General features: G+C 36.2%; 1 protein-coding gene across 1 annotated transcript; it reads left to right on the top strand.

The window, feature by feature from the left end:
- The first annotated feature begins 472 nt into the window (after positions 1 to 472).
- LOC131051743 (uncharacterized) lies at positions 473 to 1018 on the top strand. Its single transcript, XM_057986355.2, has one exon. It carries the CDS (start codon positions 473 to 475, stop codon positions 1016 to 1018), a length of 546 nt encoding a protein of 181 aa, XP_057842338.2.
- Positions 1019 to 15528: the final 14510 nt, after the last annotated feature.

The raw sequence follows: 15528 nt of genomic DNA, 5'->3' as shown, positions 1-15528 counted from the left end.
TCCTTCAAGATGATATAGAATCACATATGCATTCCCTTTCAACTCCAAATGGAGAGGAACTGTATATAATTCCTAATGGGGGCAGGTAAGAGGAGACCACCATGGCTAGATTTGAATATGGATGTCAGTATCTGCAGTAGGAAAGAAGCATGCACATTGAGCTTATCCTAGGTGACAGAGAGGATGCCCCAGACGCTCAAGCTAAGGAGTTTTATCATATTGAGATTGGAGATGAGGAGATTGGCTTAGAATGGGAGGAGGATGTTGAAGGAGATGTTGATGAATTGGGGGATTGCAGCAAGAAAGGTTTTGAAGCTTCTGTTTCCAAAATCAGCAAGCCTAACATCAAGCCTGCACATAGGAGAGGCTGCAAATCAAACAAAACAATATTGAAGATAGCAGCAATGGTTGTCGGGAAAACCAAACTCTTAATAGGGAAGGGTGCTCCCCTTCCCCAAGAGAAATAAGGATCATGACCTGGAATATCAGGGGCTTAAATGCCCCTAACAAGTGGCGCTTGATCAAGCGTCAAATTGATGAGGCAAAAGGTGACATTTGGGTGCTAAAAGAAACAAAGCGGAACAAATCAAAGATTGATATGCAGATGCGAGTGTGGAGACAATGGACTAGGAAATTTGTGGAAGTTGATGGGGCCTCGGGAGGTATTGGCATCATTTGGAATCCGCTAGTGGTCAAAGGAGAAGTAGTGGATGAGGGGAAGCATTGGCAACAATGCAAAATAACATTGTTAAGTAACAATGAATCCTTTTTTATCTACAATATATATGGGCCCACTGCCACCCCAGAAAAAAGGGAGTTATGGAATCTTATATCAAGCAAACTTGATGGATGTAATAGGGTAAAAAGCATCATTTCTTGGGATTTTAATGCGACCTTCAATGATCAAGAGAAGGCGGGTGGTATTCAAAGACCAAGCGTTACTCAAAGAGACTTCCAAAATTATATTGATCGCAATTCACTTATTGATATTGTCCCCAAGAATGGTGTCTTTACCTAGACAAATAGAAGGGCGGGCTTCTCCAATATTGCAGAAAGATTTGGATATATTTTTGTTGTATGGGGACTAGACATCACAAAATCAACTGATTGAGGCCTTTATATGTCCTATCTTAGGCTCTGACCACTACCCGCATCAATTGGATATCTCCTTATGTCACCCTGGTGGTGGCATCCCCTTCAAATTTGAAAAGATGTGGTGCAAAGACCCCAACCTACATGATCTAGTCTCAATCTAGTGGAATGAGATTGATGTTGGACATAATTCCACTTGTATAAATTCAATAAAAAGTTAAAGTACATTAAAATGAGGATCAAATAATGGAATCAAGAACACTTTAAGAATATATTTGCAAAAAAAAGGAGGGTGATGGATGAACTTGAAAGAATCAATGATGTTGTCATTAACATCAGCATGAGCAAGGATGAGTATCTACAAGAAAAATTGCTTAAGGATGAGCTCAATGAGATTTTGAAAAGGGAATAAATTCACTGGAGGCAGAAATCAAGAGAGTTATGGCTCAGAGAATGTGATAAAACTACAAAATATTTTCATAGAACAACAATAGCCAATAGAAACAGGAACAGGATCTCGCAAATCAAAAAAGCAGACGGTAGCATGGCTCAGAACCTAGAGGAAGTCAATCTTAAAGCAGTAAGTTTTTTTGAATCCATCCTAAATAGGGGTAATCAAGTGGATAGAGTGGCTAGGGATAGGATTTTAGACTCCATCCCAATGATAGTATTTGAAGACCAAAATAAAGAGTTATACAGGAGCATTGATGAGGAAGAAGTGAAGAAAGAAACATTTCAGCTTAACCCGGATAAGGCACCTGGTCCTGATGGCTTTTCGATAGTTTTTTTCCAATCTTTTTGGGACATCTTAGGGAAAAATGTTCATCAGGTTGTGGAAGAATCAAGAAAAAAGATGACCATGCTGGGAGCCATCAATCACACCTTCCTTTCTCTCATCCCTAAAAAGAGCTACCCCCAAGAGATGGGGGACTTCGGGCCTATTGCACTATACAATACCGTATACAAGATAGTAACTAAGATTTTTGCAAATAGGTGGAAACGGATTCTCAACCTCATTATATCTGATGAGCAGAGTGGCTTCGCTCCAGATAGGTTGATTGTGGAAGGCATCATCATGGCTCATGAAACATTACATTCCACTAGGAAGTCCAGGGATGCTTGCATGATTTTGAAATTGGACATTCTGAAAGCATATGATCTGGTGGATAGAGATTTCCTCTTTGAGGTCTTGGACAAGTTTGGCTTTGGGGGCAGTTGGATCAAATGGGTTAAAAGTTGCTTATCTACCCCTAAGTTCTATGTGTTAGTCAATGGGTCTGCCCATGGTTTTTTCTCCTCCACCCGTGGGATTAGGAAGGTAGATCCTCTCTCCCCTTTCCTTTTCATCATAATGGTAGAGGCATTGGGAAGATCTATCCATAGCTTGTATCAAGAGGGGTGTTGGGTGGGGGTGAATGTTGCAAATGGAGTGGACCATACTACTCATCTCTAGTTTGCAAATGACAAAATCATGTTTTGATTTGAGCACAAGTGAGGCTAGAGTTGTAAAATCATGCTTGGATGAGTATTGCAAAGCATCTGGACAGAGCATTAATTGGAACAAGTTAGAATTCTTTTTTGTTAACACACAGCCAAGGCTACAAATATCTCTGTCAATAATTCTAAATTTGAGGGTTGCAAATTTCCCTAGAATATTTTTGAGTACCCCTCTTTTCATGGAATTAAACAAGATTAGTTATTGGGAAGCATTGATTGCAAAGTGTAAGGATAAATTGGATAATTGGAAAGGCCAGTGGCTCTCCTTGGCTGGAAGACTCACAATGATCAAATTAGTACTAGTTGTGATCCTTGTCTTCTCGATGGCATGTTTAAAAATCCCTGCAATTGTGGAAGACAACCTTGTCTGAATCATGAGAAATTTTATGTGGAATGGGGTTGGTGATCAGGATAAGTTTCCCTTGATAGCATGGCAGAAAATGAGTCGAACTAAGGAATCTGGGGTGCTGGGATTCATCAATTATCCTTAATGACCCTGGAAATGGGTGTTAGAGTAAAGGTTTTAATTTAATCATGTTGATTAAATTACCTTTATTCCTCTCTTAAGATTTCACTTTAGTTTGCATTTGTGACATTTAATAATTATATTAATTATTAAATGTCTACCTATTAGGGTTTCTTTTAGGGTTGCACAATATCCTTTTATAAGGATTCATCATTGTAATTTATCTCTCTCTTGGATGAATACATTTTTTAGCTTTTAGAGCACCCTTGCTTGTTTGTCTCCATCTCTTCTTTCTGTGACAAGTTATTTGCATGCAGGTGATCTTCGGGGTCTGTGAAGTTGGCTTTCTCAACTTCTACATGGTATCAGAGCTCCAGACCTGCTGCTTCCTGTTCGTCTTCTGAAGAATTTGGAGCTACGAGGGTTAGATCTAACTTTCAGGTTTTGGTTGCATCAGATCTGTGTTTGTCTTCTATTTTTATTTTGGAATAGGGGGTTTTTTTTTCGGTGCACTTTGAGCCCAAACGGACCTCACCGTTGAGCTCGTAGCGCCCAAAAACCCCTATTTCCATATAAAATTCATCCGATTTGGACACAGTTGCTCCAGAAGGCAAAAAAAATTTGCCCCAAGGCCGTACGGCCCTAGGGCACGAAAACCGAGGCAAAAATTCAAAAAATATCAAAAACGCTATTTTTTTAATTAAAAAAAGTGCAGCCAGTTTTATTAAAAAGGGCGCAGCCCTTTGGAGTCCAGCGCCGCCGGTGCGCAACCCGGCAGCCACCACCGCCGGCGGTAACCCCCGCCGCGCCGCGCGCCGCCACTGTGCTGCCTCAACGCCACCACACCCCTGCGCCAGCCCCTGGTCGCCCAGCTGACCAGGGGCCATTTTTTTTAAGCCCCTGAGGGCTAGCAGGGCCGTTTGGGTCACTTTGGAGCTGTTTTACCAAATTGGGCATAACTCGGGTATTTTAGCTCGGATTTTCGAATGGAAATAGGCGTTGGAAAGCTGGTTCTGAGCCCGATCTAATTGATAGGATCTTTTTCTCTGATTTTGCCATTTTGCAGTGTTTTTTGCCAGTCAAAGTCAGAACAAGTTTTTTGCACTCCAGGAGCCATATCTTTTGCATACGGACTCCGTTTTTCGCAAACGAATAGGCGTTGGAAAGGGGTTTTTGTGCTCTTTCCAGATCTGTCATTTATTTTTCTAGAATCTACACCAGGTACATTTTATTCAGTACTTTGTGTTTTCATACATCTGTCAATTACTTGGACGTTTCATCACTTGGAAATGATTTGTTTGCGTGGGATGGCTTTATTTGATCTGCTTTATCAGTATTAAAGTCATTTAGTCTCAGATTTGTTAATTTGAAGAGTTATCATGGGTTTTTCTACTCACCCTTCAGTTGTATTTCTAGAACGGGGTAATTTTGAGTCATGGGCAAAGGGCATACTTACACACTGTAGGTGGCTTAATATTTTGCCTTATTTGTATGATCTCATACCTGAACCAGCAGCTTTAGAGGGAAAACTAGCTTGGGATATCATTAGAAATCACATAGTAGGAGTTATTTTGTCTAGTGTTGATTCTGACACTGTGTGGGCTATATCGGGCATTGATTGTCCTCAGTCACTTTGGACACGTCTTTGGGAGATCTATGGAGACCCCAGTCTTTCTCCATTCCCAAAGGATCCTGCTTCAAATTGTCTTGTACCCATTGGTTGGAGAGATAACACACCTTTTGATCATGATACTTTAAAGGAACTTCAATATTTAGACACCCTTACATATTCCGATGAATCAGAGGATTGTCTCACAGTTCCTACTCTTCAGACTGAGATTATACATGTATCAACATCATCTCCTTTTGTTCCTGATCAGTTTGATATTGCCTCTTCTTTGGCTCCTATTGATTCAGCTAAGCAGGACATCATACATCTTTCAGACATGGCTACTTGGGATTCTTATCTTGCAGGCATTTCGTCTTTGTTTGTAGAGTCCTATATTGCAGACTTGGAGGATTACTTTGAGGATTTTTAGCTCCTCTTTGTTGACAGCCATATTCCAGCTGTTAGCCCACCATCATCTGTGCATTCAGAGGTTGCAGTTTTTGAGTCTTCAGTTCAATTTGGATTTGACATCTTTTGTTTCAGTTCAAACAGAGGGATTCTTCAGCATCCTATTATGGCACACATCTTGAGACAAATTGATTCTTCTCTCTTCATAGGGTTTCTTCATCTTCGTCCTTTGGATCCATTTCTTCCCAAGGGGAGGAATATTATATGCTGCTTCAGGATCTCTTTCTGGATTCTACCTCAGGCATCCATATGTGCGACAGGAGTTTCTTCATTGTGGGGGGGGCTTCTAGTCTCTTTCTTTTTCTCCTATGGAGACCATTGTATATGTACTTATATGATAGAAGTTGTCTATGGGGGGTATCATGTTATCCACCTCCTATCCTTCTGTTATTAGGGCATTTATTTCTTTCATCTCTTTTTGGAGTAGAGTTTTTCCCATGAGGTTTTCTCTATTTCTCCACTTTACAGAGATTTGGTTGTAATTGGGTACCTGATCAGGCCTTGTTGCCGGGACCCAAGTTTACTTTCTTGCATTGTAGTTACCTTTTCTTTCTTGCACATGTTTGTAACTGCACTTTTGCTCATCTTAAGGGGGGGTGTTAGAGTAAAGGTTTTAATTTAATCATGTTGATTAAATTACCTTTATTCCTCTCTTAAGATTTCACTTTAGTTTGCATTTGTGACATTTAATAATTATATTAATTATTAAATGTCTACCTATTAGGGTTTCTTTTAGGGTTGCACAATATCCTTTTATAAGGATTCATCATTGTAATTTATCTCTTTCTTGGATGAATACATTTTTCAACTTTTAGAGCACCCTTGCTTGTTTGTCTCCATCTCTTCTTTCTGTGACAGGTTATTTGCATGCAGGTGATCTTTGGGGTCTGTGAAGTTGGCTTTCTCAACTTCTACAATGGGTTCCCAGCTAGTATGGGCCATGTGTTGTGGGAGCGAGAAAAAGAGGGTCAGAATCCTCAGGAGCAAGTACCTGGACACAATTGAGCCAGAAATAATTCTGACAACTCTCAATCCTCCCAAAGGTTTGGCCATTTGGAACTATATTCTTAAATGCAAAGACATCATTGGGGATTATGTTTCCTAGGAAATTGGAAATGGTCAAAAAGCATCCTTCTAGAATGACTCATGGGGAGGAGGAGATATATTGATCTCATTCCCTTATCTGAATGACATCAAGGAGGAGTCAATTCGAATATGGGGAAATAAGGTTTGCGACTTTGGAGAAACAGTGTTGTAGGATGGTATATTGAAATGGCAATGGAAGGCCCTTGACAATTTGAAGGTGGATTAGCAACAAAAAGACATCTTGGAAAATATCTCGAAGAGTCACTCAATCATTCCATCAGGGAAGGATGACATCATTCGCTAGTGTGGCTCTAGGGATGGAAACTACAAGGTCAGCCTGGGTTACAAAATCAAAGAAGTTGCTAGAGCTAATCAAGAATGGCCATCAAATTTATTATGGAACAAGCATTGCTTGTCGAAGGCTAGGGTTTTCGCCTAGTTGGTTATCCAAAAGAAAATACTCACTTGTGATAGGCTCATGAAATTTGGAGTGCAGGGTTGCAGTAGATGTGTTCTATGTGGGAAAAATTCAGAATTTGTTGACCATCTATTGTTATCATGTGAATATTCGTGTAAGTGTTGGTGGCATTTCATGCAAAAATTAAACCTTTATTGCCCATTCCTAGCAAGGATTGATGACTGGTTTAAAATATGGCCACAAAAACCCTCGAAGGTTGTATTTGGGGATGTATGGGTAATTCTCCCATTCCTTCTAATTTGGGAATTATGGAAGGAGCGCAACAGGCGCGTTTTTTAGGACAAGTTGATAGATTCGGGGGCCCTATGTCAGAAGATAGAAACCTCTTTGATTTCTCTAATCAATGAAGCTGCAAAAGGGAAGACATTAAAGAGAAATGTATACACAGGTTGGGACTGTAGACTAAAACTCACCTTCCCAAGTCTTTCTATTCTGCCTCTATTTCATAATAGTTCCTCCAACCCCCACTTCAATCCAGACCCCTGGTTCAATGGGATACACCTGATCCTAGTTGGGTCAAGATTAATTTCAACGAGGCTTATTTGGGCAACCCATGCCCTAGTGGCATTAGGTGTGTTATTCATGATGAATTCAGTAATTCCCTAATGGAAGTTTCAGAACACATTGGTCATTCTACAAACAATTTAGCAGAGTTTTGTGCTGCATTATGTGGCCTACAGGTTGGGGTCTGTAGTGGGGCCCAGAAAATCCATTTGGAAGGCGACTCCCTAAATGTGGTAAATGAGATTAGGAAAAATGAAAATCCATGTTGGATCCTCAACCAATGGCTCCGACCAATCAAATCTTTGTTGAATGATTTGGAGGACTTTCGTATGAGCAATATCTACCAAGAAGGGAATGGGATAGCAGACAGTCTAGCTAAAGCGGCGGCATAGTCTATCACTACATGATTGTATGGCACCATGCTAACATCATACCTCAATGGCGCTTGCTATTCCCACATGACACATCACCCTCGCCCTTCTTGATCAATGAGATTATTGATTTCCTTAATCTATAGGCAAGATTGGATTTGATATTCCACATCATGTGGGATGGCATATGAGTTGGTTAACACGAGATTTCATTAAACATTAGTAAGTGCTAGGACATCTTACATCCCCTTGGCAATCATGTCAATGTAAGCGTGGTCTATTTATAGCACCCCACTCTTAGTTTTTGCATATTTCCTGGTGTATTTGAGTTATAGTGTTGTGATTGGGCATAGGGTGCTAGAGTTTCTAGGGATGGATAAGCGTGTAATGTTGGAGTCCACCAAGCGACAGATGGCCTTCTTGGGGGAAATTTCTGACAAATGTCTACTAGCAATCATGGCCACAAAGCACCCGCTAATACTACATACTATAAAAATAATTTTGGGTGGGGATTTTATCAAAGCTTATCATAAGTACCGAGTAAACTCTAATATCCTGGCCATGTTCATCACCTTGCTGGTATATATGGGGGTAAGCAATAGGTCAAGAAAATGACTCAAATGATCTTCAAGCATTGTTTTCTTGGTGAGATTGATGTTGCCCTGGATAATATCAATGCCAATTTGCATACCCCACAGCCACAAAATTACATGTCGTTGGGAGCGGGAGTTGAGGTTAATAAATTTGTGGTTGTTCAAGCTCTTGATCAGGGGAGCCTGATTGTGGAATGAGATGGGAAGGACATGAATATTTTATTTCTGCTTAAACCAATTGGCGTTTTGTCAGGGCCTAGCAAGGCTTGGATGAGGCAATTTGTTCTGGTGGAAGGCTTGAGCGAAAGGCAGGACATTGGAGTTCTGGACAATGGAGAGCTTGAACCTGACAATGCATGGGGCTTTGGTCGCTATGAAGAATGGTTTCTGAATGATGATCATCTCCCGAAGGAAATGGATGACTCGGACGTCCACGCGGACTGTGGGATGGACTGCCCTGTGATGTTGAAAGCAGTTCTTTGTCAGAAAGATAAGGAAAGTGAGCATAATCTGCAGGAGAAGGAGGACAGCGAACTTTAGGAAATGGCACTGGAGGAGACGGATGTTGGTTCTGTCTGATCCTTTGGGGATATCTCTCCTTTTGTTTCAGGTTTTTGAATTTTGGCATCATCGACATGCATTTGCCTAAATTTTTTTAATGTAGTAAAATTATGTAGGGTGGTAGTCAGGTATACTGTAGCAGTTAGCCTCTATAGTAGGTTTTTTAGATTCTCAAATGTAGCTAATGGGCATCAGGCCTTTGGGGTAGTAGGTTGTAGGTAGCAGGACATATTTCCAAAACTATACATGTAAAAATCTTTTATATTAATATAATGGGTGTTGCCCCTTTGCGACCATTTATCTATCAAAAAAAAAGACAAATATTCTCTCTAAAATAATATCCCCTACACAAATTAGGTTTGTAAAAGATAAATACATCTTAAGAAATCATGTCTAGTTGGAAGTGTTGAGACTAAGTAAAAAGGAAAAAATCATCACATTTGTGTGATTCTTCTACACTTCAAATGATCTTAAATCAAGATTGAATGGCCTTTTGTTCTCATGTGATGAAAGCTTCAAATTTTAAAAAGAAATTTTGTAATATGGTTTTTCAATGATGCTTGTGTTCAGATTGAAATAAATGGCAAACATACAAAGCCCTTTGCCTTCTAAAAAAGTTATCTATAGCCCCAACACTTTTTGTTTTTGTTTTTTTTTATTTGCAATACTTGGAAAGATAATTTTGGGAAAGTGATAAATAGACTAGAAAAATATTGTATTACTTCCAGATCAAGCATCTTTGCTAAAAAAATTTGTTGTTTTGAGTTGGAGAGATACCACTCCTAATTAGTTTGATAAATGGGTGTTGGAATGGGGAGGACCAAATAAAAATCACACATATTTAGGTATTCATTTATTGTTTTCACTTCATTGAAATATGTGGAAATGAATATTTTAAAATTTTGAAAAAGAAAATCAAAGTGGCAAAGCTTAGCTTTCCTTTCCTAAGAGATTACAAGCTTATAAAAATTTATTTTCTCTCCTAGTATCTATTATTCTTCATCTTGAGTTTTTGGGAGCCATTGAATAGATGAAATTTTTTTATTTATTTTTTTAAACATAATTTCTTGTTGTATGATGGAAAGGGTCAAATAAGAAAATGCATGTTAACTGGAAATGGTATTGCAAATCAAAAATCAAAAGAGGTTTTGGGAGCTTAAGAAACTCTTGCTTCAAGGGATAACCCTCATCCATTTGTCACCAAAGCATCATAAACACTAGAGTGCAGAAGTCTACAAACTCGTTATCTACTCTTTGATAAGTACATTGTCAAGGCTTCAAAATCTACAATGCTTTGTGGTATATTGAGAGCATTGGAATCAATGATACATCTAGGTTATAAACATGAAACTCTTTGCAAGGTGACAAGGAGTTTTATCAATTGTTTTTTTACGGAACTTGACTTCCGAAAATAAACATCTTGTATGGTTTCAAGGGTAATTTATTAAGAACATCAAACAGTGTAACATAAGTTCAAAGATAAACTAAGCAATAATAAGTTGAAAACATGAAAAACGTAACGTGAAATATTTTATTCATTAATCTCATAAACGAAGCTTCCTATTTTTATATAAAATTTCATAATGTAAGATTTTCAGTCAAAATGAACTTCGATATTGAAACACTAATCTCAATAAAATGTACTAATTGAACATCATGAAATGCTCTAATATTACTCTATTTGAAAGTTCACCTTATGTTATCTCACACCCAAGAAGTTTTGAATTCCTTGACCAATAACTAAATAACTATAAACTTACCAATGTTCCATTGAAAAAAAAATTGGTTAAACCAATTGGAACTTAGGAAGTCTTACCCAATTTTTAAAAACATACTTATCGTGGTGCCTATCCTCAATGATATGGGAATTATACCAGATTTATCCATTATGTAATGTCATTGATTCATTTGAAAACCTATTTGTTTACCGTCACATGTCAAAAGCTTATGGTCCTTGTTTTCAAAGTGTTCTCTTCGTTTGGGATAATAAATATAGTATTATTTAAACAACGATGTTTGTTTTAAGTAATTTGATCATTATTTTGGAAGTTATGATGGTAAGGAAGATTCCAAACAGTCAATTTAACAACTCTAAAATGAAGCAAACTATATAGTCGTCTAAAGATATGGCATTAAATTTGATAAAAATGGTGATAAAATCAATGTTAATCTTTTTATCATATAAATTAATTAAAAAATTAAAAAATAAGCAATAACAAAATTTTGGGGTGCATTCAAAATTTTCTATCAATTCATAATTTCGGTCAAAAATGTCTTATCTAATCAAAAACGATACTATGAAATGATGTTCACAATAATTGTTTATTTGAAACAGTATAAAATAAAAAATGAAAATAAAAGTTGATATTCAGTCTATCCTTTAACCTTTATTTCTTCATTAGATATGCAATATGTATTGACTTACTATACGTATTATATATTAATTATATAATTACAAATTAATTCTTAATTTATTATACTACGATTTTATTTTACTAATATAATTTTTTGATTATTTTACAATATTAAACTAGTATAGATACCTTAAATAAATCTATCTAAAGAAATGCAAATAAATATCTATTAAAACTATTTTATTTATCTTAAAATTATTTTGTTTTGTTTCAAAATATAATTTTTTTCAATTATATTTAAACTTTATTGTATCTACAATTTTCTTTTCTAATTTTTAAAATTGAATTATTTACATCTGATTTTTATATTTTAAATTTAAACCCCTTATTATTTAAAAAAATTATTAAAATTCAAATTCATAAATATATTTTTAACTAAATCAATGATTTTTAATGTCTACTAATAATTAAAATAAATATATTTAAAAAACTTATTTCATTATTATAAAATTTATAAAATATATTTTTTTAATGAATTAATATTTTTTTAATGAATAAATTAACCAAATTGGATAGATAACCTACAACCAACTAAAAATAGTGACCCCTACAAACTAACAATAGTCACCCATATCAACACTAATGAACTACAGACACCACAACTTCTAATACATTACAGTCCTTCATAGTCATTACCTAGAAATCCTTCCAGTTTGTTGAAATCTAATCATACAATTCACTAAGCTTCAGCCATAGTTTAGAAAATCTACAAATTAAAGCATGCGCTTTTAAAAAGCCTCTCTATCTCGAGCCAATCCATCTAAATGAATTTTTGAAATTGAACCAAATTGATTAATTGGTATAGCTAAGGTGCACCAAAACCCTTGTCAGTTTTCCCTAAGTGAATGGTAGGCACCACATTCTTTTGTCCCAGCATAGTATGTCTACTAAAAATCTAAACAAAACGTATTTGCTATATATTGTAATTATGAAATGGTTGTCAAATTTTTTAAAAAATATTAAAAAAATGTTAACACACTCACACCATTACACTTTGTCCCTTATGCCATTGAAGAATGTCTATCAACATTAATAATTATAATTAAATATTAATACATATATATACCAGTTTATATATTTTACAATCATGTTTTATCTTTAAACCTTTAACAAATATTATTGAAAATTATTCATGGCAAGATTGCATCGTGCTCAGAGGCTATGGTGCAATAAGAAAATGTAGCAAATTTGGAGGGGCATAAAAATGCACAAAGCCTTGTAAAATACATACTGAGCAGAATTTTGAGCCATTGCATGCAGAATTGGATGGCTATGATGGTGGAGAAAATGGATGAGAAACCCTTTCTCAACATTCAAGAGGACGTGATAGATATATTGTGGAACCTTAAGTAGTCAATTAGATGAAAAAAAATTCTAAATAATTTTGGGATTTGTGAAGCCCTCAAATTTTGCACATCCAAATCCAGCATTTTATTTTGTGGTTCTTGGGCATACCTTACACAAATTACTTTTGGATAAAAAGATTTACTTAAATAGAATATAACATAAATATATAATCTAAACCCTTAACTCTTGAATGCTATCTATATACTAGGGGAGAGGATCCAGTAGTTGTGCACCCAAACTTCACGCTTCTCAAAACCTTACGTGGAAATTTCAAATCAGTCCAAATTTTTTATAGCAACTTACTTGGCAAGTCCCCTATTTATAACTAAGGTTTCAGGGCCACATCATCAAATATGATGCCACATCAACATGGTTTACAAAAAGCAAAAAAAAAAAAAAGAGACCAATAGGTGTGCAAAAAGGACCCAATACTTGTGCAACTGATGTGGCATCACATGATTGGTTGCTTTTTACAACAAATGGTATATTTCATTCAATTATTGGTACTCATCATAAGCAATAACAACTTTAAAGTCGCAACTATCAGTACAATGTTGTACAAAAATTGGACACTAAATCAGCTAGTATAGGGGTATTAAATCAACAACTTCTATCACAAGAATTGGAACGCACTCAACTACTAGATCTTTTCCCCTATATTTACATTGTTTATTTTTGTTATTAAATAATTAGTTACACTCCTGTAAGATAGCAATTCAACAAACTATATTTGAAAAGCTTTATAAACACGATATTGTAATACATTTCCAAATGAACTTAATGAAATAATTATTATTGAGTGTCTTCCATTTTCCAGCATGCTATCAGAGCATTGGGGAAGGGATTTTAAATGCATCCAAACTAAAGTGATGAAGAGTCATACAAGGGCATTGCTTGAGCAGTGCGCAGAGCCAAGGAGAATGAAAGTATGCGTTGGTTGAATAGTGTTTAATGTGCATGGAAAACACATCCAGTACTTGAAAATATGAAGCCTCAAAAGCACAGCATGGTGAAGGGAGTGCAGCACAGAATATCTACATTCCCATTTTATGTCAACATGAAGTCCAACATGTTAGTTCACCTCACATCCCCATTTATTTTGCCACACCACACACATTTTATTTGAAAGCTTGCTGCAAATAGTGAATCACAGACTGATCTATTACATGAACATTGAAGCATAAAGACCAACAGTAGTGTTGGTAGCTAACTAGGCGTCAAAATGAAGAGAGGATGCATAAAGCACAAATTTGAAGACCCCCTATGGCATCATAGTTACTTTGCTCAACATTTTATGTTGTTTTCATTGTTTTAAACACATCTCGGTTGTTCAGTTGTGTTCCTTGTTAAGGATATAGCTTCATTCGGATTGAAGCAAGTAATATATAACGACTTTGAATGAAGGGTCATGTCCCCGTAGAGTCATGCCCCTACGTGGCATAAGCCATGTAGAAGTCATGCCCCTACGTGGACATGACTCTATATCCTTTTATTTATAGGCATCGACACTTGCTATGAACTGAAACCAATAATTGTGGCAGTTTCACGAACCAGCAAGCTGTTGATATTATCATAGAAGATTAATAGTTGAGTTTTATATATATATATATATATATATATATATATATATATATATATATATATATATATATATATATATATATATATATATATATATATATATATATATATATATATATATATATATATCGGAGGTCAAACATATTCATTGCAGTGATCTTATTAAAGTCTATCCTCACTACATATTACCAGACTATTGTATTCTCTATCTCTGATCTAAATTCCTTAACATGGTATCAGAGCTACGTTGGTAGAGAAATAATAAAATAGTGACACCTCTTTTCTAAAAAAAATTCAGACGTGCACTCAGAATCAAAGGAAAATCAATCATGGTGAACAGTGTTAGAGTAGAGGATAGACTCGAAGGCGCATCCGACTTCATCTCATGGAGAATTCGAATAACAGCAATTCTTCAAAAACTTGAACTAGATGCATACATAGAAAAAGATACTAAGATGCCCGAAGACGAGCCAAAGAAAACAACCTGGAAAAGACACAACAACAAGGCTAAGAAAATCATAATTGATGTTGTTAAAAATCACATTCTCCCAACCATCTCAAAACTAACTATAGCTTATGATATGTTCAAGACCATTCAAAACTCATATGAAATAAATAATGCAAGCAGATTGCTCACTTTAAACAGCAATTAATGCATATCTACATGAACAAAGGAGAAACAATCACATCCTATTTCATGGGGATTTCGGAATTAAAAGACCAATTGTCAACTGTTGGGAATAATATAGATGATATGGAGCTACCTCTAATAGTACTTAAGGGATTACCATCCAGTTGGGAATCCTTTATTCAAGGCATTAGTGCTCGTCCGACACTACCAAAATTCGATCAACTCAAGAATGATTGTACTCAAGAAGAATCTTGACTAATCATAAGAGGATTGGGTCCAAACAAAGGGGGAGAAATTCAAGCACTATATGCTAACACAAGCAACAAAGGGAAGAAAAGGAAGTTCAAACGGAAGAGAGGAAATAATCACAAAAACAAAGACTTCTCCAAGATTCAATGCTACAAGTGTGATAAATTTGGACACACTCACAGGTTCTGCTCAGAAAGAAAGAAAGCTCAAGCAACCATAGTTGAAGTCAAGGAAGTAGAGAATCCTCTATTTTTCTTAGCCTTATCAAGCGAACTAAACTCAAACAAATATATGTGGATAATCGACAGTGGAGCATCTCGACACATAACCGGTATTAGAGATCAATTTGAAACCTTTGAAGACCACTCAACTGAAGAAGTTACAATAGGAGACAATTCTACCTATCCAGTGAAAGGAATTGGGACTTGCTCAATTCAATTAAGAACGGGAGTACATTACAATTGAAAGATGTTCTCTTTGTACCAGGTATCAAAAGGAATTTGGTCTCTATTTCAGGACTAGTTGATCAAGGATATCGTGTCACCTTCCATGAAGATAAAGTTCTACTCTGGCCTAAAAAC

Source organism: Cryptomeria japonica, chromosome 2 (assembly GCF_030272615.1).
Source record: "Cryptomeria japonica chromosome 2, Sugi_1.0, whole genome shotgun sequence".
Taxonomy (NCBI): domain Eukaryota; kingdom Viridiplantae; phylum Streptophyta; class Pinopsida; order Cupressales; family Cupressaceae; genus Cryptomeria; species Cryptomeria japonica.
This window is presented reverse-complemented; position numbering and strand designations above follow the sequence as displayed.

Excerpts from the sequence above, each read along its gene's own strand:
- LOC131051743 (XM_057986355.2), top strand. The coding sequence starts at position 473 with ATGACCTGGAATATCAGGGGCTTAAATGCCCCTAACAAGTGGCGCTTG.